General features: G+C 38.6%; 2 protein-coding genes across 5 annotated transcripts in view; one reads left to right on the plus strand and one right to left on the minus strand.

Annotated features, from left to right (window-relative positions):
• The window catches only part of SENP1 (SUMO specific peptidase 1), a 50,457-nt gene extending 34,221 nt beyond the window's left edge, over nt 1-16,236 (minus strand). The window contains exons 1-5 of one of the 4 annotated variants that reach the window (XM_043447528.1): nt 15,993-16,236; nt 11,619-11,666; nt 9,578-9,708; nt 8,120-8,204; nt 2,915-3,074 (exon numbers count right to left, since the gene is read on the minus strand). In XM_043447528.1, the coding sequence (XP_043303463.1) occupies nt 2,915-3,074; nt 8,120-8,204; nt 9,578-9,708; nt 11,619-11,622 (380 nt within the window). In that variant the 5' untranslated portion in view covers nt 11,623-11,666; nt 15,993-16,236. The other 3 variants (XM_043447525.1, XM_043447527.1, XM_043447526.1) reach the window with 3 other exon arrangements.
• A 714-nt stretch (nt 16,237-16,950) lies between these two features.
• Nucleotides 16,951-25,082, plus strand: part of PFKM (phosphofructokinase, muscle) — a 43,475-nt gene continuing 35,343 nt past the window's right edge. The window contains exons 1-2 of the mRNA XM_043447516.1: nt 16,951-17,047; nt 17,648-17,770. Coding sequence (XP_043303451.1) covers nt 16,966-17,047; nt 17,648-17,770 — 205 coding nt within the window. The 5' untranslated portion in view covers nt 16,951-16,965. The remainder of the gene's footprint in view (nt 17,048-17,647; nt 17,771-25,082) is intronic.

The raw sequence follows: 25,082 nt of genomic DNA on the forward strand, positions 1-25,082 counted from the left end.
CAAAAAATCTAGTTTATAAAATACATGCAGGAGAGAGGACAAAATAATGATACTATGAGGAAACAAGCTGTCAAATCCAAAAGGTAAAAATTATGCAGAAAAACATGTCATAGAAAAGGGGTGCTATTCTGTAGTAGAAAAGCTTTGGTATACATATATATATACACACAGCATGTATAATATGCATATTTTAGAAGATTTATGAGTTTTTGCCTAGCTAAAAGAATTTATGACATTTTGATTCCATAATTGTTTGACTTAGAATGAACAGAATGCTAGATTTCTAACTTACAGTCTGAAAACTTTGATATAGTTCCATGTATGTTGGGATCTAATATTACTGCTGAAAGTCTAGAAAATTTCCTATCTTAGTGATTTTTAAAAAAAATTTGAATGAGGCTTGAAACTTCTAATCCAATTCTGATAATATAAAGAAATGCTATGTTGTAAAAAAAAAACACAACAATAAATTAACAAATGATAGAGTATTATTAACTACAGATTTTGTTCAAATTTCACAAAATGTTATGCTAGTGTCCACTATTTGCTTTCATAGTCTTATTCAAGACTCTACGTTGTATTCAACTGCATTGAGCAGCGTCAGCTGCATGCAACAAATTCTGGTAAATTCTCTTTTCATTTTTATGCTATCACAAATATTTTCTAATTTTCCTTGTTATGGCTTCTTAGATACACTCATCATTTAAAAATGGGCATTTAATTTCCAAATACATGGGATTTTGTTTAAAGTATCTTTAATATTAATTCCTCATTTTGATACTAATTTCCCATTTAAGTGTTTTCTTCTCTGCAATCACCCTCTAACTTTATTGAGGCTTTCAACGGCTAAATTGAAGAACTCTCTTGGTAAATGTCACATTGTACCTGAAAATATGTGGGTTATTTTCAAATATCTTTTGATATTGATTTCTAACATAATTCCATAGTGATACGAGAACAGACTCTGTATGATTTCAACACTTTTAGACCATGAAACTTTTGCACCTAATCTTATGTCCCTGGATACATATATATATATATATACAGTGTCTCCTAGTTTATAGTCTATGGGAACTCGAATAGAATTGTATCCTACTACCATGTGAAAATTGTATAAATCTTAATTATGTTGAATTGGTTCATAGCACTTTTCAGGTCTGCTATATCCTTCTACTTCTCAGTATATTCACTCTATTAATTTTTGAGAATTTGATATTGAAACTCCAACAAAAATCTTAATTTATCTACTTAAAAAATAATTATAACACATGGTGGAACTATAAAGAAAAGCGAGTGCTATTCAAGCCTGTAAGAAACTGAAGGGGGATAACTACTGATAGAATTCTAGACTGTACACTGGTTTGGACAAACTAGCTGTAAAGGATAATTTTGGGTCAACTAGGAAAATTTAAATGTAATTTATTCAGTGTACAAGATAAAATTTACTGAATGAAAAAGGAGAAGATGATTGACTGAAAAAGATTACAGAGGAGCATGCACAGTATGAACTCATTTTTGGAAAAAAATGAGTGTAAACCGAGGAAAATATCTGGAAGGATATATATATTAATGTAAGACATTACCAAGGTGATCACTGATTGGTGGGAATATGATGTTTTTATTGCTTATTTTGTGCTTATCTGTATTTTCCAATTTTGTACAAAGCATGTGCCCTGTTTCTATAATAACATTATTTTAAAAAATAGCAGTATGGCATTCTTGGGTAAAAAAAGCAACTTGCCAAAAGATGCATACAGAATATCTTTAATGAAGTCAATACATTATACATTCTATAGTATTACATAGCATATGTATCATCTATATCTAAGTAGGACAGAGTGAAAGAGAAATGAACACAGGAAAAGATTTGGAAGGAAACACATGAAGAGGAAGGAAGGAAGACTGTGAATAGGGGTTAAGGAATTTTTGGCTTTATTGGCAATGTTTTAATTTTTATAATGCAACTGTATTAATGAATTATTTTTATATTAATGAATTATTTTATAATTTTTTTAAATATTAAGAAGTAGGGAAGACAATTCCTAGGGGTACTCACACATGTTTCCAGAGGTCATGTGCTAATAATCATAAAATAAAAACTACCTGGTTGGTTTCAATCAACACCAGAAAGCTTAGCTTTGACTAAGCAAGAAACTAAATGACCCTACATGTCTAAAATCTATCACCAGAGTAATATTTAAGAAATGATAAATACCATATAAAAAAATTTACCAACATAAAGTATTTGAGGTTTCATAAAGTATTGAAAGTTTCTAAGCCAAACTTCATCTGCCTTTAATAATCAGTATAAATTTGGTGAGGGAATAAGCAGGGCTTATAAGTTAGGCTAACTATGATGAAGTTCTTTATGCATCTATTATTTAATAGAAATAGTGGACCAAAGTAAAAGGCTGCTTTGGTTGAAGTCAGGTCTCTGCTCATGTCAGAAGTCTGTAAAATGTGGTTTCTTTGCTATTAAAGTTGCAGAAATTGATCCATTTTCACTTTGGCTGTCATCAAAATTCAGCACCAAATAAATTAAAAGTTGAAAGTACAAAATGAATTTGTCCACATCTTTGTACTAGTAGTAAAGAACCTGCTTGCCATGCAGAAGATGTAAGTGATTCAGGTTCAACCCCTGGGTTGGAAAGATCCTCCGAAGGACGGCATGGCAACCTAGTCCAGAATTCTTGCCTGGAGAATCCCAAGGACAGAGAAGCCTGGTGGGCTACAGTTCATAGGTTCACAAAGAGTCAGACATGACTGAAGTGACCTAGCATGCACACGTATGCACTATGGTTTAAAGTTCAAAAATGGTGTTACTTCTTAAAAGTGCCAAAGTAACAACTATCCTATGGCCATTTTCCCTTATAATGGAGAAAGTGCTTGTGAACTAAGCAGCCAGAATACTTACCTTGAGGTCTTTCGGGTTTCGAGGTAAAGACTTCGGCTGTTTCTTGATTTTTGTAAAGTTGAACCTGATACCGGAGTGGAATTTCTCCACTGGCCATTTGCACTCTGGCCAAAGGTTCTTAGGTCTCCTGAGCCAATAAAACTGTCTGAGGAAGTGTTGTCTAGAAGAATAAAAGTTTGAATAAATTAAACAAATACCTACAGTGGTTCTCCATATGACTGCAACCATGTCCAACATTGTATTCCAAAGTAATGTGGCATATCACCATGTCTCTCATGGAAGAAAGATACCAGTCTCAACTGCCAGCAAAGTCTGCAGCAAGGGAACTTCTACAAACTATAAGTGATTCAGCCATACTAACCTGAAAATTGATGAAGGAGCTGAATCCTGCCACAGCCATGTGCCTTATCTGCATCAATGTGACTCCGTGGTGTCCACCAAAAGTCAACATTTTACCCCAACTATATCTTGCAAGCACTCCCAGGCCTGGGCCTGAAAGAAGGTAGGCCAGACCAGTAAGAAAGCAGGTGGAGGGCCAAGGAGAATTGTAATTCAAATGAACAACAGTTATTGTTTAATAAGCAGCTGGTGTCACTCTGTTTTTAATTACCATGTTCACGACTCAGGGGCTCTAAGAGCAGAGATAACCTAATTGCTGCTTATTCTGGCCGGCTTATGGCAGGAATGACTCATCATATGCATTTGGTTCTGGTATGATAACTTCAATCACTGAATGTTATGATCAAACATATCAAAACTCAGATACTTGTTACTGCAGTCAGACTAAGTGAGGATTACCTATTATTTCAATTTTATGACTTGTGGCTTACAAACTGGGGTGATAAAAAACTTTCAGTCTATCAGCAGGATGGGACAATTTAAAACAGCACCTTCAAAATAAGTTCAGATGTTAGCCTATGTGACTGAGGTGCACCAGTGGAAAGATGAAAATGTAATTCTCTACTTCCAGAATTTTTGTCTAATGCCCACATCACTTGAAGATCCTCTTTCAAAGCATATTACTATAGAATTTTGCACAATATTATGTATCTGCTGTTTAAATTACTTAATGTAGCTTTTAATACTTTTATCTAAAAAGTAAGGCAACTGACAAAAATACTAGTTTTGTATTGTGGATTTTTTTGAAGCTGATCAGGATTATCAGAAATTTAGGGTAAATAAGAGAAATAAAAGAAACAGTCAAGGGTGGTATTAAGTACCACCATTACTGTACCAGTGTATGACCTAATCTAATAATTAAATTTATTTTCATAATGAATTACAACTTTTTCCCTCTGCAGCCAACATATGCTTGACTTGACATCTGTTACTATTACTGTAAAAATAGAGACATGAGGCTAATGAAATGAAATGAAATAATGAAATGAAAATGAGTTTCATTAAAGGACCAGAAAATCATTATCTTTAAGCAAAGTAATAATGATAGAAATCTGTTTCTCATACTTTTTGCTAAAATTTGATTAGGGAATGATCTAACTTGAGATGTCTACTTGAGGAATAAGTCTACCAAAAAATGCAAATTTGAGACCAAGGATAAACCAGAGTAGCCTCTTCGATGGCATCTAACAGATGCCACAGGTTTTTTGGCTTTAAAATTAAAGGAAAAAGCACAGGATCAAGTAATCTATTTCACCAGAATCACTCAGTGAAATTACTGAACAGTGCTCTATTGCTGATGTGATCAAGCAAAGCTACAGAGAGACCACCAACAGGAGGCTGCACTCTTTTAGTATTCTGTCATCATTAAGAAGTCAGATTGCAAATAAGATTACCTATGTGTGTGTGTACACACACAGCACTATAGGGGAATACACCAAAATTTTAATTTGGTGATGGAATTACAGGTATTTTTCTACTTTTCTATACACATTTTCTATAGAGACAGGCAATATTTTTATGGACACAGTGAAACTTCATATTAAAAAAAAAGTGTGTCAGGCAATCATTTACTATGAAAGTAACCATCAGTTGCTCCTGTTAAGTTTCAGGTTTATTTAGTTTTTATGAATACAGGATGCTTCAATTCACCTTACCTACTAAATATCAGTTTGGCAACCTAATTTAACATATTTTACAAAGATAAGACATTGATGATGATTCTAAGCATGAGCGAAATCATTTCTTTTCATCTTAAGCTACTTTTATTTAAGGTTGAGAATGTTTTGTTTTCCAATTGTACTCTTAGTAAAATCAAAATGTCTTTAAGTCTGGTCAACAATAAGTTATTAAAGTGAAAATGATGCATTTTCTCTGCTTTCTAAATTTTTCTTTTAAAATCAGCTTTTTAAAAAAAAAAATCAGCATTTTAAATGGTCTGATCTTGGAAATATTTTAAAAGCTTGATACAGAGAGGCAGATTCAGTAAAGTGTAAATGGGAAGCTGTAGACTCTAGATCCTAGTTTGAGGTTTTCCTGTTTGTTTTCACTTTAGTGGAGAAGTAGATGATAAGGTAAGAGAAGAGAGAAAAACCAATACAGTCATAATGAGGAGACTAAGGCAAGTAAACTGAGGACCCATGTTTAGCCCAATCAAATCAAGGTGAATGACCACAGAAATTAATGTGGAAATTTTCAGAAAAGAAAAGGATATAGCAGAAACAATATTCTGCAGGACTGGCAATAAACAAGAATGGGTGTAGCAAGGCAACAAAGTAAAAAAAAAAAAGTACACGGTAAAAAGATTTGAACTACAGTCTTCAGTATAAGAAAAAAAGTATACAGATCTTTGGCATTCACAGATTTAAATTTCTAATTGTCAGACAGCAACCTTAGCGGTCTATGCAACGCCATAAATTTGTTTGGTCACAGATTAGATTAAATTTGGCAGAGGCATAAATCTGAATCCTCTGCTTCAGGTTTTAATTTGGAGAATGAATCTAATGGCTCAGCATCCCCATTCAATATGGTTTTATTACTCATTGTTAATATTCTCCAGTCATCATCACATTTAAAGTAACTGTTACAAATTTTTTTCTTTTCCTAAAAAAAAAAAATGGCCTTTCAAGTGAGAGACAAAAACTCTGACATAAGATTTTGATACAGGGATCAACTTGTGGTGTAAGGACAAACATAGAAAAATAACCCTCAAGAATCATGTAATTGAGTAGAAAGCCAGCACAGTCAAGAATATAGGGACCTGAGATGATCTCAGAAATATCCTTTGTGAATATCAAGGGTCTACTGAAATTTAAAAGAAAAAAGCTAAAAACAAATGTTTTTAAGTTATGTATTTATAATAGCTAAAAACAATGAAGATGAAGGGGACCTAAACCAGAAAGAAAATGAAGGAAATGAAGACACATGCCCATTATCCTAAATCACAGCCCCTTGGATTCAGTTGTATTTCTACATCTAAAAAAATTTTTGAAATTTTACAAAGATAATCTGGCATATACTACGTAGTGCTTCTAAGTATAACCTGAAGCAGCACCTTGTTATCAAACACATCGATATATCTATAGTGAAATATGTAAATATTCATATTTACAGAGATTTTTTAAAAAGCAAAACATAAATAGTTAAATATCAATTCATGTAGTTTTTTGCTAAGAAAAGAATACAGCTCAGTCTTGATGTCAAACAAATCACGATAAAAATTTTTGGTTTTCAGAGGCTTTTGAATTTTGGGATTGGACGTAAAGGACTGTGAATGTGTATATAAATTCCATGGGTTATTAGAAATCAACAGAAAAAGGTAAATATGAAGAGTAACAGGTAAGCAGAAAATTTTTTAAAAAACTGGGTTAACAAAAGATCGTATGTTTTGAATCATACAACGTGTACCTGGATATATACTGACAAAAAAACAGAAATGACCACAGAATTAAGTAAGAATTGAGTTAGCCAGGAGATATTGAATATAATTTGAGTATAATTTTCTATATAATGTTGTTTATTAAATGTAATTAATATTAAAGGTAATTACTTTAAACTGAAACCAAATATTCTGTCCAATGGTAAACCAGGAAACAAAATTGCAAGCATATATAGCTTGAGTTCAAATGAAAATATTAATGATCTGATTTCATTATCCACTCAACTGTCCTATTTATAATATTAATATTAATGACCTATGAAGCCAGATTTCAGCTCTCTGCTCATCAGAAAGAACTCTTCAACAACAACGATGGCAGAGTTACTTTCTGAAAAAATTAACTGATTTTTCTAGACAATTAAGCACATACTATGTGGAGACCACTTCCCACCCTGGGAGAGGAAATCCAGTGCCCAAGGTAAAGTACCACCCACTAAATGATATTTAAATATAATATAAATCTCAAAGAGCATCATACTAACGTCTTTTTAGGGGAGGAGATCTCATCTTGCTGACAAAGAATCCTGAGGAAGCCAAATAACAATAATTATTATTTGCATTTCATATTTATTATCTCAATTTATCCTTATAAAAATCCCACTGAAACAAGTTCAATGGTATGGCTAATATTCCCATACTTGTGGTCAGGTGAGGAGATGAAAGCATGAGGAGTGAAAAACTTTGGAAGACCACTACAATCTTCCTGGGTCATGCTGTCAGGAGGCTAACCAATAAAAAAACTCTTAAGTTTCCTAAGACAGAGCCAGATCATTGGAAATCCAAACCTTAAGAAGGGGGCAGATGAAAAGGCAGGCAGGCCAGGGGCCAGGAATAGCCTAGAGAATGCTGATTTCTGTTATGGATCACAAGTTGAAAAGGCAAGCCCTTGAAAATGCAAGCATGGCTGTGGCAGGTGCTAGACAGAAACATGTAGTGAACATTTCCTGCCCTAAAGGAGGGACAAGCTTGGGTAGAAATAAGTTTTCAGAATTTATGGTTTTAAGCCAAATACAAATAGGCTAGCTCTGTGCTTTAAATCAGTACAAAACAAGTATCCTTCACATTACATACACATATCTTAAAAAAAAAAATCCAAAATCAGAGTTGTACTGCTTTTCACAATAGCATAATAGGCAAGTAGGAGAACTGATTCCAAAAAAACAATTTCCCCTTAAAAAATGTTTGGTTGAGACTAGATTAGTGAAGTATTATAGCAACCACAAATAGAGAGCTTACTAAAATGATGTTTTAATGGAGAAAACACCATTTTGCTTTTGACAATGTTTTCACTTTTAGAGACAGTAAACACAAACAATTTACTAAGAAGACTGAAAGGTAGGAATGCCTTGACTCCAAGTAATGTGTCATACCTGAATAATAGTTTGGACTATAAGCTGCACTTCTTGTAGAACAAGTATAAGACCGGTCCAAATTTCCTTGCCTGGAAGGTAAAATCTAAACAAAACAAAAAGATTTTTTAGCCATATTTTTTAACAATAAAATGCAATAAAGATTGACACTAGGAAACATATACAAATAGACAAGATTATGACACATTTCAGAACAATATAATTAAATATACATATATATATATAATAAACTGCATACTAGTAAGAAAGGAAGACACATAGACAATCTGATGAAGTGACTAAGGCTTCAAGGGGAAAAAATGTGAAAATATTTGTTAACAACTTAGTTCAAAGAGTGCTCATTACAAGGTACTATGTATCTAGTATATCCTCTCCTTAAAGCCAGTGTATCACACAACAAAGCACCTGACAAAATCAACCTGGTTTTGATCCTTTTGATAACAGGACAGTTCTTAATCAGGGGTGCTCCTGTTCCCCAGCACAAGTCTGTAAATGTGGAGATATATATTCAGTTATCAAAATGATTACTGGGGTCAGATGCTACAGGTATTAAGTGCCCAGAGGTTTGGGATGCTAAACATTCTGAACACAGCAAAGAACAGTCTTATCCAAACTAGTAATGGCTTCCTACTGAGAAAGACTGCTTTATTAACAGTGATCCTCAAATCTTAATGTGTATATAGATCACCTGGAGACTTTTTAAACTATAGATTCTGATTCAGTAGGTATGGGGTAAAGCTTGAGATTCTGTATTTCTCATAAGCTCTCAGACGATGCTGATGCTCCTGATCCCTGAGAAACTAAGCTTTATACAACAGAGAAATCTCAGAGCTGTTGTATATTTTCAATTTCCTCCCATTTATCGCTCAGTGATTTTAAGACATCAGTTTAAAAGATCACTGATCTGTGTAATGGTAAATAAAATATTGAGGAATAAGAGTTTTCTAAAAGGTACCATTCTCCAAGAATTCATACATAGCTTGGTTCTTACCTTAACTTTAACGTATCGAACAAAATTCCAAATACTAGTATGAGAAAGTTGCTCAGTCATGTCCAACTTTTTGTGACCTCATGGAACACACAGTCTATGGAATTCTCCAGACCAGAATACTGGAGTGGGTAGCCTTTCCCTTCTCCAGGGGATCTTCCCAACCCAGGGATCCAACCCAGGTCTCCCACATTGCAGGTGGATTCTTTACCAGCTGAGCCACCAGGGAAGCCCAAGAATACTGGAGTGGGTAGCCATTCCCTTCTCCAGCAGATCTTCCCAACCCAGGAATCAAACCAGGATCTGCATTGCAGGCAGACTTTTTACCAGCTGAGCTAGAAGCACTAGTATAACCGACTCTAAAAAGTTTACATATTTGCCTGTGTTTTCAAGTGTGGCATTTAAACTCTATCAGATGAAAACTTAAGCCTAAATAATTCATTAATTAAGGAAAGAAAATTATTACTAACCTGATGGTCAGAAAGTGAAAGGTGGTCCTCTGAAAAACCTGTTTGTGACAGGAGATGGGTTTTGAATATGGAGTTGTGGTTCACTAAAGTTACTTCTCCAGCATCCATCCTCATCCTATCAGCAATATCATCTGGGGAGAGTCCAGATTAGTTCAAGTCACGTAATGCTTCAGTATTTATTTTTCCATGAACCAATCTTTTCACCTAATAAAAATGAATTCTCCCAAACACCTCTACAGTCAAATAAAACCTCTCCTTCACAACTATTGGCAAGAAATCTCAAAATGTCCCTGTCAAAAAAAAAAAAAAAGAGGCCCATGTTGAGAAATTGGTTAATTTGGAATTGAGAACATCTACTAAACAGTTCAAGACTTGTACAAGAATAAAAAGAGCTTAATTCAAAGTTTTAAAAATAATGAAATCTTCCCCAAAGAAAATTTTAATTATCTTAACTGTAGAAAAAATTTTAAATATTAAAAAAATAGGGAAAAATTTTACCATTCAAAACAAATACTCTTAACCCAGTTTATTTCGTATTTCAACTCAAAAAGGTGCTGTGAAATTTAATCCATGTGAAATTTTTTTCTGCCAAAAGCATAATTTATTCGTATAGCTCTTAATAGACATCAACTCAATTACTGCAATACTATGGCAGAACCTTACTTTTATAACCATTTTTGAGGGCTTTATTACTATAAAAGGGCTAGAACAGAAACAAATGAGAGGAATGGAATTCATTGATTCACACTGCTATCAGCAATGAGAGAAAAGGGAAACAAATGACCAGGAGAAAGAAGAGAGACTGAGCAAAAGGAGAAGACAGTAGAGAGAAGACTAAAGTGGACTTCAAAGAAACATATGCGATGTTGTAAGATCTAACTGTATAGGTTTTTCACCCTATTCCTAAACTGACTACTAGTCTTGACCTTATTTATATTGCTCCCATTGCAGACATAAACTACTATGAACAAAGGAAAATGTTCCAATCACAATTAATTCTCAATGTTACTAGCTAAACGAAATTAAAATTTTACCTTCATCAAATTATTTATCATATAATAAGCAGTATGAAGTGAAGTGAAAGTCACTCAGTTGTGTCCAACTCTTTGCGACCCCATGGACTATATATAGTCCATGGAATTCTTTAGGCCAGAGTACTAGAGTGGGTAGCCTTTCCCTTCTCCAGGGGGTCTTCCCAACCCAAGGATCAAACCCAGGTCTCCTGCAATGCAGGCAGATTCTTTACCAGTTGAGCCACAAAGGAAGCCCAAGAATACTAGAGTGGGTAGCCTAACCCTTCTCCAGCAGATCTTCCCAACCCAGGAATTGAACCAGGGTCTCTCGCACTGCAGGTGGATTCTTTACAACTGAGCTATCAGGGAAGCCCATAATACTCAGTATAACACAGTACTAAAGAACCAGTCTGCCTGAGCTTAAATCCTGGCTTCGCCAATTATAGTTGTGTGATCCTAGGCAAGTTTCTTAATCTCTGTGTCTCAGATAACAACAGTACCTACTAGATGCTACTGCTCTTTAGTGGCTAAGTCGTTTCTGACTCTGTGACCCTAAGGACTGTAGCCCACCAGGCTCCTTTATCCATGGGATTTCCCAGGCAGGAATACTAGAGTGGATTGCCATTTCCTTCTCCAGGGGATCTTCCTGATCCAGGGATCTAACCCTTGTCTCCTGCATTGGCAGGTGGATTTCTTTACCACAGAATCACCAGTGAAGCCCACCTACTAGATACTATTAAGTATTTTAAGTACTTAAAAGGCCTTGCACATAGTAATACTTGGTACTATGTATTTGGCTTTTTAATACAATGAATGAGAAAATGCTTTAAAATGTTGCTATAAAGAATAGCCCAATCCAAAGAAAATTGATATAGTTATTATATAATTAGGATGAGATCTCCTTTAAAATTATTAACACAAAAATCCAAATATTGAAAATATCATTAAGCACAGATGCAAATATTCTTTCATTCCAACTTAACTGATTAGAGTAAAAGAACTGAACACTACTTCATAATCAGTCTTACCCATGTCAGGTGTTTTCACATCACTGACTTCAGCAAAGATACAAAGTCCTATAAAAGAAGACAGAAAACAGAAATATTACATTCTGAAACATCTCTTTCATATAATTATAGGACATGAAGCCACTCAGAAGTGGTGCTTCTATTTCTGGTGAAGAAAAAAATAAGATGGTAAGGCAAGTTGATGGGAAGAGAATGGAAACTAAAATTAGCCTAAGGTAGTTCCAAACATTTCTGCAACCTGTGCTATACTAAAGAGTGATTATGAACTATCCACAGAATACTACAGCACAAAGCAGGTCAGGAGAGCCAACACTCTGGAGGTTAATTTGCATAGGATCATACAGTAAGTGACAGCACTGAAATTACAACCTAAAAGTTCTTCCCAATCCACTGCTCTATCACCTCATGCTAAACCATGTTATAAACAAGTAACAGATCTTATAGTAGTCCTATTAAGATTTCTCTTCCCCATGGCTTACAGGCCAAACAAAAAGCAATAGAAAATTCTGAGGACAATCAAGGAACTCATCACAGTTGTACTAAATACTCCCCCACCCCCATCATTAATGGTTACAAATCAAAGCCCCTTTGCCTATATGAAATTTTCTCCTCGATATGTCTAATTTGCCCAGAGACAGAAGTTAAAAGCCTAGCTGGTGGAACTAGGTTAATAAACACATCCCTGTACCAAGGCTTCTTGGCAGATTTACAAGGAGTTGACTAGGGGTGGTACACTTATTTATTCATAATCTTATCACATATTTTTTTAAAAGACTGAGCACTTCACCAACCACATAGCACTAACAGAGCTTCAATCTAAGGAGACTGAATGATGATAACAGGAACCCTTTATGATCCCAACACTGAAGTGCACACATTAAGGAAGGCTGCTTGAGCTTTTCTTGGCATAGGTACAGACTAAGCAGAGTAATCATCTGATTACTTGCCAGGGGAGTTTCCCAAAGAATTTAAGCCTTAGATTAAGGCTTCAAATATATTTCCAAATGCTCAACTTACTATAACGTTTCTATCTGGTAATTCTCCAGATTATTCTTTTCCCTTTTTTCTTTTTCAATAAAGCCAAATTCTCTGGGTCCCCTATTAAGGGAAAAAATTCCTATCAACCAATAAACTAGCAGTGACTTTTTCACATTTCACTCTTTCAAGCCATTCCATAACTGTCACCACTAGTCTTTTTCGGAAAAAAAAAAAAAAAAACACCAAAAAACAGAAAGCTGTATTTTCACTATTTATCGTATTTATAAAGTTTCAAAACACACCTGCTTGGCTTGGGTGGGGAGAGGTGAGGGGACATTTATTTCAGGGCTAGTTTTAAAATATTTGCTCGTTTTCTACTGTCCAATCATTTCAGCACTTCCAAAGGTCTCTAGGACACTCTGCCTCTCTTTTCTTCCTGTCCCCCAGTTGCCCCCAGTTCTGAGGGCCCACAGGCCAGGAGTTACCACTAGTCCTTTTTGTTATATTAAGAGGAATGCCAATTTAAAAGTCTGGTGCCCATTAGAACAATCCTGTGTTAACGTCCTTTGCACTGTTGAGACAGAGGTGAAAGGGAAGCAAGCAAGAAGTCAAAGAACATTGGGGATTATGTCCAGGGAGGTTTGGTGACTTGCCTGAAATCACAAAGATGGGACAAAGGAAAGACAAAAATCCAGGCATCCTCACTGTAAGCAGATGCTCTTTCAACAAACATCACAATATTTCACATCCTTCAACATATCCTTATTCAAGGATTCATACACTTTGGCAAGATAAAAGTAATCCCTAGCTAAATCTGGGGAATCCACACTTTTTTATGCTGCTGCAGCTGCTATTTGGTCACCAAGTCCTGACTCTCTCGACCCTACAGATTGTAGTTCACCAGTCTCCTCTGTCCATGGGATTTCCCAGGCACATTCAGCTTCTTTGGTATGCTTATGCTACTTTCTTTTTGCCACTGTGCAAATATAATGGGAGAAAGGATATTTTACCCCAAGATTCAACATGAAATGTTGGACCTGGAACTTCTGATGCCAACAAATTCTTTCAAGCATGAGAAAAATTTCCCCCTAAAAGTATTCTAGTATTTCATTTTCTACTTCACATCAGTCATTTAATTTACAAAAAAAAAAAACATAATTACAGGTATTCAGCTGAAGTCAGATAAACGGCTGAGCACAAGATAACAAAAAATCTGAAAAAAAAAAAAATAACAGAACGTAATGAGTATAGTAAGACATATATGCAAAAAGGTGATTATAAATCTGAACATTCAGAGCTACCATGAAGCTATTTGAAAGTATATACTGAGGAGAGGCACTGTACAATTAGCTTTTGCAGGACCAAGATGTAGTAAGAAAAATTTCTGATATGACAAGGGTGTGGAAGTGATCATGTGAATGAATCATCCTGTTACAAACTCTGGAAAATTATGTATATGAAACAGTCTGCACTATATCATTATGCAATTTTTGGTTGTCTTTCATATTTCTAAAAGTCATCACTCAAATTAGACTCTAACACCTTAAAATCCTTAAAAAAAGGATTAGCTTTCTTTCACACACACACACATTTACTGTGCATCAGTAACTCAGAGTGGACTGGGGATACAAGGATGAGTAAGAACTGGTCCTGCTGCTGAGAATCTCACTGTCAGAGGGAGGAAACCAGATTCATCAACAGATACTTAAAACAAGATAATAAAGCTGGTGCAACTGGTAGAAGGTGTAGGAGTCAGGTACAGAAAAGGAGAAGACTTCCAAAGCAGTACTCAAGAATTACATCACCTTAGCTTGAGGTAGAAGAACCTGTTTTTTAATTCATTTGCTGTCTCTAGATCTGTCATTAGACGGGTGATAGGAAGACCATCTTTGCAGCTGGGATAATTAATTCAAATTAAGTAAGAGTGAGTGAGGCTTCTCCACAACAAATGAGACTTCCAATATGGGACTAAAGGAGAAAAGACAATCTCTAAACTAGCAGGTTGAGGGATCATTCTTAAAGATATGCTTAAAGTTTCACTGTAACTGTAATTCCAAATTCAGTGTAATCTAGCTCTCAACAGGAGTCCTTAACACAAATTATCTTTATAAAGATTTAGGAGATGATGCGATCGAAAATCATCCAAAATCATCCACTTGGAGAAAGGACCCTAAGTCAGTTAGTTGGGGGCCTCTAAAAGGCATTATATAAATTTCACAAGAATCACCACCACCCCAAATATAAAAAGCAAACAAACGTGAGGTGAAATGACTTTAACAAAACTGACGAGAAAGTGATAAAGCAGCGAGTTATTGCCAACAAGATAGTGGAAATACTGCAGACGCACCGATAAACAGAAATCACCAAGCTCAAGAGAAACTGGGCATATATCCAGAGAGATCACGTTATAGGGGACGCCAAGAAAGAGACGGTTCAAGGGAATTACCAGGTAAGCAAACGGCGGCAGTTAAGGGGATTTTCATAACCTGGGCAGGAGGGTCCAGACGTTTCTTTCTGGTGGTGGCACTAGCGGTATCACATCTCTGGGAGATACCACAGAGTAAAAGAGTTGGAGAAATGTTTACATGAGACGCAGAAGTAGTCGAGAAATATCTTTCAAGCCTAAAGGAAGGCGGGAGGTGAAGCACGTATAACAGAAAAGCTGAGCTTCCCGATGAAAACAGCTTTCCCCTGAGAGAAGACCTGCTCTGGCGGGAAAGCCCCGAAATCCCAACCGGCCTTTTCCTCACGAGTAGGGCTGGGCGCTGAGATGGGGCCGGCCGTGACCGTAGGGAGACGGCCTCTCCTCGACCCCGGAGAAAGAGGCCTCAAGGAACGGCCTCGGGAAAGCTAACTAACGGCCACCCGCCAGATCGCGGCCTCGGACAGCAGGGGGGAGGGGAGGTGGTCCCAGGGGGCGGGGCAGAGGAAAAAGCGCACTCCCCAGAGCTGTCCCCGCTTCCGTCCAGCCCAGCCCAGGCTGCCGGGCCCGGGCCCGCTCTGCCTCCCGGTCAAGGTTCCCTCCATCCTCACCCCTCCCCCAGCTTCCCGCCGCCACTCACCGAACCGGAACCGGCTGCTATGCGAAGGGGTTTCCGGCCGGGCGCGGAACGCAAAACCCGGGAACCGCCGCGAACCGGAACCGCCTCCACAACACCGGAAGAGCTCTTCCGAGGCTGCGGAGGAGGTGGGGGTTGGGCGAGAGGTCAAAGAGCAGAGTTGAGGACTGAGCGGAACGCCTGCGCAGTGTGGCGAGGCCTGAGACGCCAGGGGAATCATCTAAGGCTGTAGTCATAATTTCCTCTTTCAGTTTGGGCTTTTTCTCTTTCTCCTTGTTAGAATACTGTTAGTGTGCCCATCGTCCTTCGCTTTTCTCTGTTCCCTCGGCCCCCTTACCCGCCGCCTTCTGGTTCCGCTCGGCGATTTCTGCTCACACTTTGGTTTCCATGGCAGCTTCTCTCTGTGGCCCTTGAACAGCAGGAACTGGTGGCCACCTTGACAGATGTAGACCAGAGCTAAATCTAGCTCGGGCAAGATTCGTGTTTTAGCGAGAATCACAAAACGTTAGCGCTTGTAGAGGTTATTGGCCATCATTTAGTCTACGAGTTTCAGAGAAGTGGAATCATTTCCCAAAGTTATAAAGTACATGGCAGATCTTGGACTAGGAAACAAGTTTTTTTAACTTGCCGTCCTGTACTCTTTGCAGCTTATCATGCATGAATGGCTATTGGGGAAAGGGTGGGGCGGGGGGGCGGGGAACAGCTTGGTATTGGCTTAGGCTAGACTCTGGAAAAGTGAAGAAACTTCCAGAACGATGGACGAGTTTGAAACGCTCCTCCAAGAGGTGTGAGGAAAGTGATCCAGAGATCCATCCCAGGATTCTGCTCTCTGAAGAGCTAGATGACCATGTTGTTGTTAGTGGGACTGAATTGGTTAACCTTTATTTTCTATTTTTAAAAGAAAATAATGAGAAGGCATACGTTTGTTCATTTAGACTTGTCATCAAGTCCCTCAGCTTGGCAGGCCTCAGGATCCAGGCCCGTCTAGAAGTCTTGGAGAAGTGCTTCTGAGTAAGCACTCTAGACCCAGATGACAGCCACAGTCTGAGGTCAGACTTGGCTGAGCTGGAGGCCTCCAGCCTTTTAGCTCCTCTCAGCTGCTGGAGAAAATGCTTGCTGAGTTCAGGATATCTTGCCCTGTCAAATGTATAAAAGTAGATAATATGTATCACTTCATATGCTGACATTTTGTACTATCAGGATCTAAGGCCTGTTAGTATTGAATACACGTGGTTCATGTCATTTTTGTCCATCTTATTCATTCCACAGATCTGTTGATTTGCATTATATTCTATTTCTAGGAGGCAACCATGCGTAAAGTGGAGTTGCATCTGAAACTTTTCATAAGTGTAATTCAGTCTCGCCAGTTAGTCAGGACTCCTCAAAGAACAGGTACCATTGTCTCCTGATCATATTCCAGTAACAGAATGGATTCTCTTGCCAGGAATCTCAGTATAGGATATGAGACTTAATAGTGCAAAGGCAATCTTTAGCAGTCAACTGATCTGGTTTATTCCACTCTCACTATGATAAAATGTTTATGACTGAATCCTGTCTTTTCCCTTCACAAGTGTCAGGTGAGATTTTGGCCTGTTACGCGAGGATAGTCCCCAGGCAGATAACAAGGACTTGGGAGCTGAGAGAGAACAAGATTTATAGCACATGTGCTGGTAGTAGGTATATTAAATATATGAACACTCCAAAACCTATAAGATAAATATAATCCTGAAGGAAAATGGCGTTCTCTTCCACCCCAGTCTTAAAGTTCCTAGGTATGTGTTCTGCTTGCACCTCTTTTATGTCAAGAGTATAACCTTTTGGAGGTAAGATAGTTATTGATAAGAGCCATCACTTCTTTAATTTTTTCACTGGATTTATACGTGAAGTGCCCTGGATAGCTAGCTGAGAGCCATAGAGAAAGTGAAAGAGAATAAAGAGCATTCTCCTCCCTGAATCCCACCTTGAGGATAACCTAGAAATGTTTTTTCTCAGCTGAGGAAGCTTCAACTTCCAGCATGCTCATACAAAAGCCACCATCTGGGACCGATGCCTTGGAGACTCTAGATACCGTGGATGATCCAGACACTGTGGAAGGCATATCCATTTTTGCAAATGGTGAGGCATGTGGTTAAGCATGGGGGAGGAATGTGGAAAGGGAACATTGGAAAGTGAAAAAATTGTGAATATCATTATAAATATGGGTAGACATACTAAATTTGAAAAATGAGTTAAGACACAAGAGAGAAAATTGTGTAGGGTGGGTGGGGAGTGGAATCTGTGAAACTGTAGAAAGAGGGACAGTTCCCTCTATGAAGAATAGCTTGATTTAATCAATAGTAAGTCATTTGGCTCCCCCATAACTGTAAATTGCTAATCTGGTTTATCCTATTATTAGGAACTTTGATATATAAAAATGTGAAAGACACTCTTAAGTGTCTTAAAAAGATTAAATTAAGTTACTATATCACAAAGTTATTCCAAATATTGTAAAAAAAATTCACCTTCAGACTGCATTTAATAACACATTTCTTTTGAATATTTTAAGTAGTGTACAACTCTTAAGAAATTTATGTGAAACTTCAGAAACACATTTCTGTTTCTTCTCAGCTTAATTATATCTGTAGTGGAGTCAGTACACTGCAAACATTTATTGAGTTCCCACTATGTGCCCAATAATATACTAGAAATGATAGAGATGTTGTAAATATATATTTTTACATAAATGACAATGACATAACCTTGTCATTGTCTCAGTAGTTTACAATTTGGAAATGTTTTAGAGATTAATTAGTCCAATTCCTTATATTTTTCAAAAAGAATTCAGGTCTAAAAAGGTTTTCCTCAAGAAGTTAAAAAATTCTTTGGTGTAATCACTCCCAGCATCTATGAAATATATAGAAATATTTATTCAGTAATTTTTGAGCACTTACTGTTTGAAATAACGTATTAATACTAGTCTCAATAGAAGATGAGAAAATGAACTAGATGCTTTCCCTCTCGCCCAGAAACTGATGATCAAGAAGGGAGATAATGTGAGACAGTGTGTAACTCAAAGAACTTGATAACTTTGGTTCAAAATGTTGAATTTCAAAAGGCTGCCTTGGAGATGTAGAAAAGAGAGGGGCCAGCTAACTGCTTTGGCAGAGCTTCACCAAGCTCCAGTATGTTGGCAGGGCACCGTGGGGCAGGATCCAGTCCTAGGCTTTGCAGTGGCATACACTCTGTCTTAATTCAGTCTCCTCAGGGTTCCGAGAGCTAACCAGACTGACAGGCAAATGGTTTGTATACAGTAGTCCCAATTTATTAGGCCACTGGAACAATATGTATCCATATATGGCAACTATGTGAGGTCTGTGTCCCTTTAATCAGACTTGCTTTGCGCATGCATACAAAGCTGCTAAGTCAAGACATAAGCCCAGCTGGTGGGCTTGTCCTACAGTTTCCTGAATTTGTATAGATTATTTCTTATTTGCCTTCTTCTTCCCTGCTTTTCCTATTCTCATTTTGCTCTATACCTAATACTCACATCAGACCCCCTTTGCTCTGATGACCCATTTGGACCTGCCTCTGTGGTTTGAACTCAGCCTTATCCTATGGACAATATTTTGCTGTTCAACTTCTGCCTTTGAGCACTGAGGCCTCAGGTAAGAGCTACATTTAACCCTTCCAGCTCTCCCATTAGAGACTGAGAATCAAATATCTTCCCAGTTTGCCCCATTGGGACCTCCACTCCTCCTTTTCTGCCTTTCTCCCTGCCTTATTCCCTGCTTCTTTCCTTCCTTATTCACTCCCTGCTTTCTTCTTTCCTCTCTACCTCCCTCATTCTGACCCTCCTCCTTTTTGTTCCTTCCAAGAAAACTTGTTTAGGATATACTATGTCAGGCACTGTCCTTGGCACTGGGCATAAAGTAAACAAAATTAGTACATTGCCCACTCTCATGAAGTTTTTGGTCTTGTGGGTGTAAGGCAGTAATCACATAATCACACACATGCTTAGATAGAATGATGCTAGTACAGTGAAGGAAAATAGTACTCTATAATCAGAGTGTAAAACATGGGATCTAACCTGGCCTGAGAAGTCAGAAAGACCCTTTCTTAGGAAGACTCGAGAGATGAGTATGCATAAGCCAGGGAAAGGGGGAAGAAGAGTTTTGAGAAAAAGGGACTGTAAGCTCTGAAATGAGAAGGAGTTTGGCTCATTGGAGGAGTAGAGAGGCCAGCACAACTTGAGGGAGGGGAGGAGTAGCTGTAGCACCAACTCTGAAAATAGTAGAAGAGCCAAATCATGCTCTCCTTCTAGGTCTTACCACTCCCAAGCTAGTGGAAGTCACTGAAGAGTGGCAGGGTCGTATTCCTGTTTTAAAACAAGAATTATTTTGAGGATGCATTGGAGGGGACAAGAGTGGCTACCTGATTTGGTGGGATGGGTAATGTCCCTGTCTTGCTCAATTCCTAACATCTATGCAATGCAGCCTTGTAGGGCATGAGTGAGGAAGTCAGCCGTCAAATAGCACTGAGGTGAGCCCAGAGCTATAGATGCCAAAAAATCCCCAGACCCTGGTTTGATGTCCCTCTGCTGCTGCTGCTGCCAGCCTGAAAAATTCACAGGGACTCCATTCAGGATGTCTTGCTCCTTGCTTAAGTGAAGCTATATATGGAGGTGCTGTGCTCTGATCCTCAAGAAAAATGGAATACATTTTGCTTCCCATCTCACACCAGGCAGGCAGGCAGCTGCAGCTCTTATTTTCTTCACCTTCCTGCCCATCAGTATAGACAAATCAGCCTATACTATAATGAGGCAGGCTGAATGTGTATGTGTGTGCTTCTGGCCTAGAGGACTAATTCTAAACAAGGAAGTCATTTGATCCTGCACTGGGGCACAGCAAGGTAGTGAGTTTCTAAGTCCCCTGACCCTTGTAAAGAAAGGTGGTTAGTATTCCCAGACAGCTGAGGTTGTGGGATGACTACTTCCATGACAAGTACGCAGAGGCAGTAGGCAGCTTGGTGGGCCAGACTATAGTTCAGCAGATCCAACTGCCCACTAGACCTCAAGCTTAACTTTGAAATAGTGGAGCTATTTCAAATCATAGAAGATTATGCTGTTAAAGTGCTGCACTCAGTAAACCAGCAAATTTGGAAAACTCAGCAGTGGCCACAGGACTAGAAAAGGTCAATTTTCATTCCAATCCCAAAGAAGGGCAATGCCAAAGAATGTTCAACATACCGCTCAATTGCACTCATCTCACACACTAGGAAAGTAATGCTCAAAACTCTCCAAGCCAGGCTTCAACAGTACATGAAGTGTGAACTTCCAGACATTCAAGCTGTATTTAGAAAAGGCAGAGGAACCAGAGATTAAATTGCCAACATCCGTTGGATCATAGCAAAAGCAAGAGAATTCCTGAAAAACATCTGCTTCTGCTTTATTGATTTCACCAAAGCCTTTGACTGTGTAGATCACAACAGACTGTGGAAAATTCTTTAAGAGATGGGAATACTAGACCACCTTACGCCTCCTGAGAAACTGTATGCAGGTCAAGAAGCAACAGTTAGAACTGGACATGGACCAACAGACTGGTTCCAAATCGGGAAAGGAGTATGTCAAGGCTGTATATTGTCACCCTTCTTGTTTAACTTCTATGCAGAGTACATCATGAGAAACGCTGGACTGGATGAAGCACAAGCTGGAATCAAGATTGCTGGGAGAAGTATCAATAATCTCATAGATGCAGATGAGACCACCCTTATGGCAGAAAGGGAAGAAGGACTGAAGAGCCTCTTGATGAAAGTGATAGAGGAGAGTAAAAAAGTTGGCTTAAAACTCAACATTCAAAAAACTAAGATCATGGCATCCAGTCCCATCACTTCATGGAAAATAGATGGGGAAACAATGGAAACAGTGATAGACTTTACTTTCTTGGGCTCCAAAATCACTGCAGATGGTGACTGCAGCCATGAAATTAAAAGACGCTTGCTCCTTGGGAGAAAAGCTCTGACCAACCTAGATAGCATATTAAAAAGCAGAGACATTACTTTGCTGACAAAGGTCCATCTAGTCAAAGCTATGGGTTTTCCAGTAGTCGTGTATGGATGTGAGAGTTGGACTATGAAGAAAGCTGAACGCCATAGAATTGATGCTTTTGAACTGTGGTGTCGGAGAAGACTCTTGAGAGTCCCTTGGACTGCAAGGAGATCCAAGCAGTCAATCCTGAAGGAAATCAGTCCTGAATATTCATTGGAAGGACTGATGCTGAAGCTGAAGCTCCAGTACTTCGGCACCTGATGCGAAGAACAGACTCATTAGAAAAGACCCTGATTTTGGGAAAGGTTGAAGGCAGGAGGAGAAGGGGACGACAGAGGATGAGGTGGTTGGATGGCATCACCGACTGGATGGACGTGAGTTTGAATAAGCTCCGGGAGTTGGTGATGGACAGGGAGGCCTGGCCTGCTATAGTCCATGGGGTCACAAAGAGTCGGACACGACTGAACAACTGAACTGAAGTGAACTGTGCATAAGCCTCTTCTGTTCACTGTTGGGCAAAAAACTTGGTAACCTGTGACTGCTGAGCCCACTTCTTCCTGGGCTGCAAATGGTGGGGGGGGATGCCAGGGGAGCAGTGTTTCCCCATCTATCTCTCCTGTCACAGCTCCTTCCACCCCCTGCCCAGAAGCAGAAGACTTACCTGTCGTATTCTTTGCTTTGTCTAAGCTGTCTGTCACCAACATTGCCCATGCCCCCACCTTCAGTTCCTTTGATGATACACTTAAACCTTGGCAGTTTATGCAGGCCAGGACGTGAAGTTACCCCCACACTGTAAGCACAGCTGTTTACACTGTGAGCACACTGTTTACAAGTGTTTGCTGCCCACAACCTAAGTTCCTTCCAAACAGGCATACTTGCTTCCTGTCTCAGAGATAGGATTCTCCACATATAGATGCTATGCTATCATGATCCCAGAACCTGTATTCTTGCTAAAGGAAAATCAGTAGGAGCTCTGCCTCTAGCAAGATTACCTTCATCTCAACCTAGTCACCATTCAACATTGACCTCCCAATCCCAACCTCCCAGGAACAACTCCAAAGAACTGGTGTTTTTTGCAAAGCTAAAATTCTCAGAGCTTTTATAGTGTCAACTAAATTGGAAAGATCTTTGAGTAGGAAAATAGCCTTACAGATGCTTTTCTTTCAGTCAAATATTCAAGGATACCAGTAGACTTGAGGAACACTTTTGGTCATCTTCCACTGATTAATAGAAATAATTTTATTTATTCTCTTGGAGCACCCTACTCTGAATGGTTCCTTATTAAACTACCTCTCAGTTAACCCTCTCATTTCCCTCAGGGAAATGTATTTAAGAGTCTAAAGATATATCCCTTGGACTTGCTAAACTGCTCGGCCTTTCACGTTATGCTCCATGAGGTGTCAGTAGATCTGAGGTAGAAGACTCACACCCAGTGTTGTCTTATATAATGATTATTTGTCATCTCTTCCTTGATAACCCTCAAAATTTGCTTCTTTAAGAAAAGAAAAAGTGTGTCTGGTTCAAGCTTGAGTCTTCATACCTCAGCTAAAGACTTCACTTACCTCTGCCCTTATCAAGACTTGAAGGTGGTGCTTCAACTGTGGTGGGGGTCATCTTGTTACCTGTGACTGCTGCCTGAGCTAACTTTCTCAAGAAGTTGATCCTCATTGGCAGAAATGACTCCATAGGAACCACCCAGGCCTTTGAGACATGCAGCTTTATTCTTCAAGTGTTGGTGTTCCTAGACCTCCACAACTTACAACAATGGTTCTCATACTTTATTGCACATCTGAATCACTTGGAGGGCTTGTTAAAGTGCAATGCTGTGCCTCAGCCCCAGAGTTTCTGACTCAGTAGATTCCAAGTAGGGCCCAAGAATTTTCATCTCTGACAAGGATCCAGGTGATGCTGAATCTGCTAGACTGGAACCGAGAACCTTTAATCAGTGCACTGGGTCAGAAACTTTAACACTCATTGCTAGTAGAGGCTGCAGTGTGTCCAGGGGTCATCCTATTACAACTCAAGCTCCAGTGTAGACAGTGGTTTCTTGTTTATACCCAGGGGCTGTCCTCAGGGAGCTTCCATTCTAGTGGAGGAAAACAGACAAATAGCATGTTAGTCAGGTAATGACCAGATGAGACCCAGGGCTTGTGTAGAAGTGAGAGGATCAGGTGGATACTTGTTTTAACCCAGAGAGAGATGTTTCACAGTATGAATCCACCAAATCATAGTAACTCATTTTCAATTCTGGTTCTAATCCAAAGAACATCTTGGTGATCCTCTGGTATGATACTCCTAACTTCTTCCAGCCTCAGAACCTTTGCATTTGCTATTCTCCCCTATCCAAATGGCAGCATGGTTTTCTCTTTTGTTTATTGGGACTTCTTCCTAGAATGTCATTTCAGCAAGATTTTCCCAGAATACTCTACTTAAGATGGCACCCTTGTTGCTACCCTTCTTTGCCCTGCTTTATTTTTCTTCAAAGCATTTGTCACCACTACTTGAATAATTTGTTCATTATCTGCTTTCCTCACTGTTATATAGGCTCCATAAGGACAAATGGGATTTGTTTTTCCAATCCTGGATCCCTTTGAGTCTAGAATGGAGTCTAACGTGTAATAGGTTCTCAGTATTTGTTGACTGAGCACATGAAACCTATAGTGTGCTATTTCCAGTTCTCCAGGGCTAGAATCACACCCGGATAACTGACATACCTACTTCTCATTCCTAGATGTCCCGGTATACTGCCACTAGCTATCTTCTCATCACAGTGGTCTAAATATAGATATGTATCCTTTCCATAGTCATGACACCATCCTAGTGGAAGTGAATGGACTCAGGAGTATGCCATACAACATCCTCTTTATTGTCTTTAATCTATACCAGCCTTTAGTAATCAGTGTCCAAGCAATCTGTCTTTAAGAACTGCTCAACTTCCTCTCAGTACTGTCTAATTTTATCCTAGTTTGAAGGGTCCTCTCCAAAGCCATCTATGTCTTCATTTTCTACCATTATTTAACAGGGTTAATGCGTAGAGCATATGAACCAAGGTACTTTAGAATACCTCAGCTGGTTTACTCAAGTGCTCTTCCTATCTAGGTACTATAGAATTCTCTTCAAACATCTTATACTTCTCTCCCCTAGAATGCCTTCTTTTATAATAATTATGACTTTTTGCCCCTACTGTTTGCCTGGACTTCATGCCAACACCCCAATAGCTGTCTGATACCCAGAGAGCTCTGAGAAGTCTAAGAGGACCTTCTGGATGCCTCCCTGTACTTTGAGGATCTGTGTAAAGAATATGTCTTTCATTGCTTAATACCAGGATATGACATATAAGGTGAGCTCTCGTATAAAGTAGTTCTCCTGTGTGCACATTAGCTTTACCTGATGTGCTGAAAACAA

Source organism: Cervus canadensis, chromosome 25, assembly GCF_019320065.1.
Source record: "Cervus canadensis isolate Bull #8, Minnesota chromosome 25, ASM1932006v1, whole genome shotgun sequence".
NCBI classification, from domain to species: Eukaryota; Metazoa; Chordata; class Mammalia; order Artiodactyla; family Cervidae; genus Cervus; species Cervus canadensis.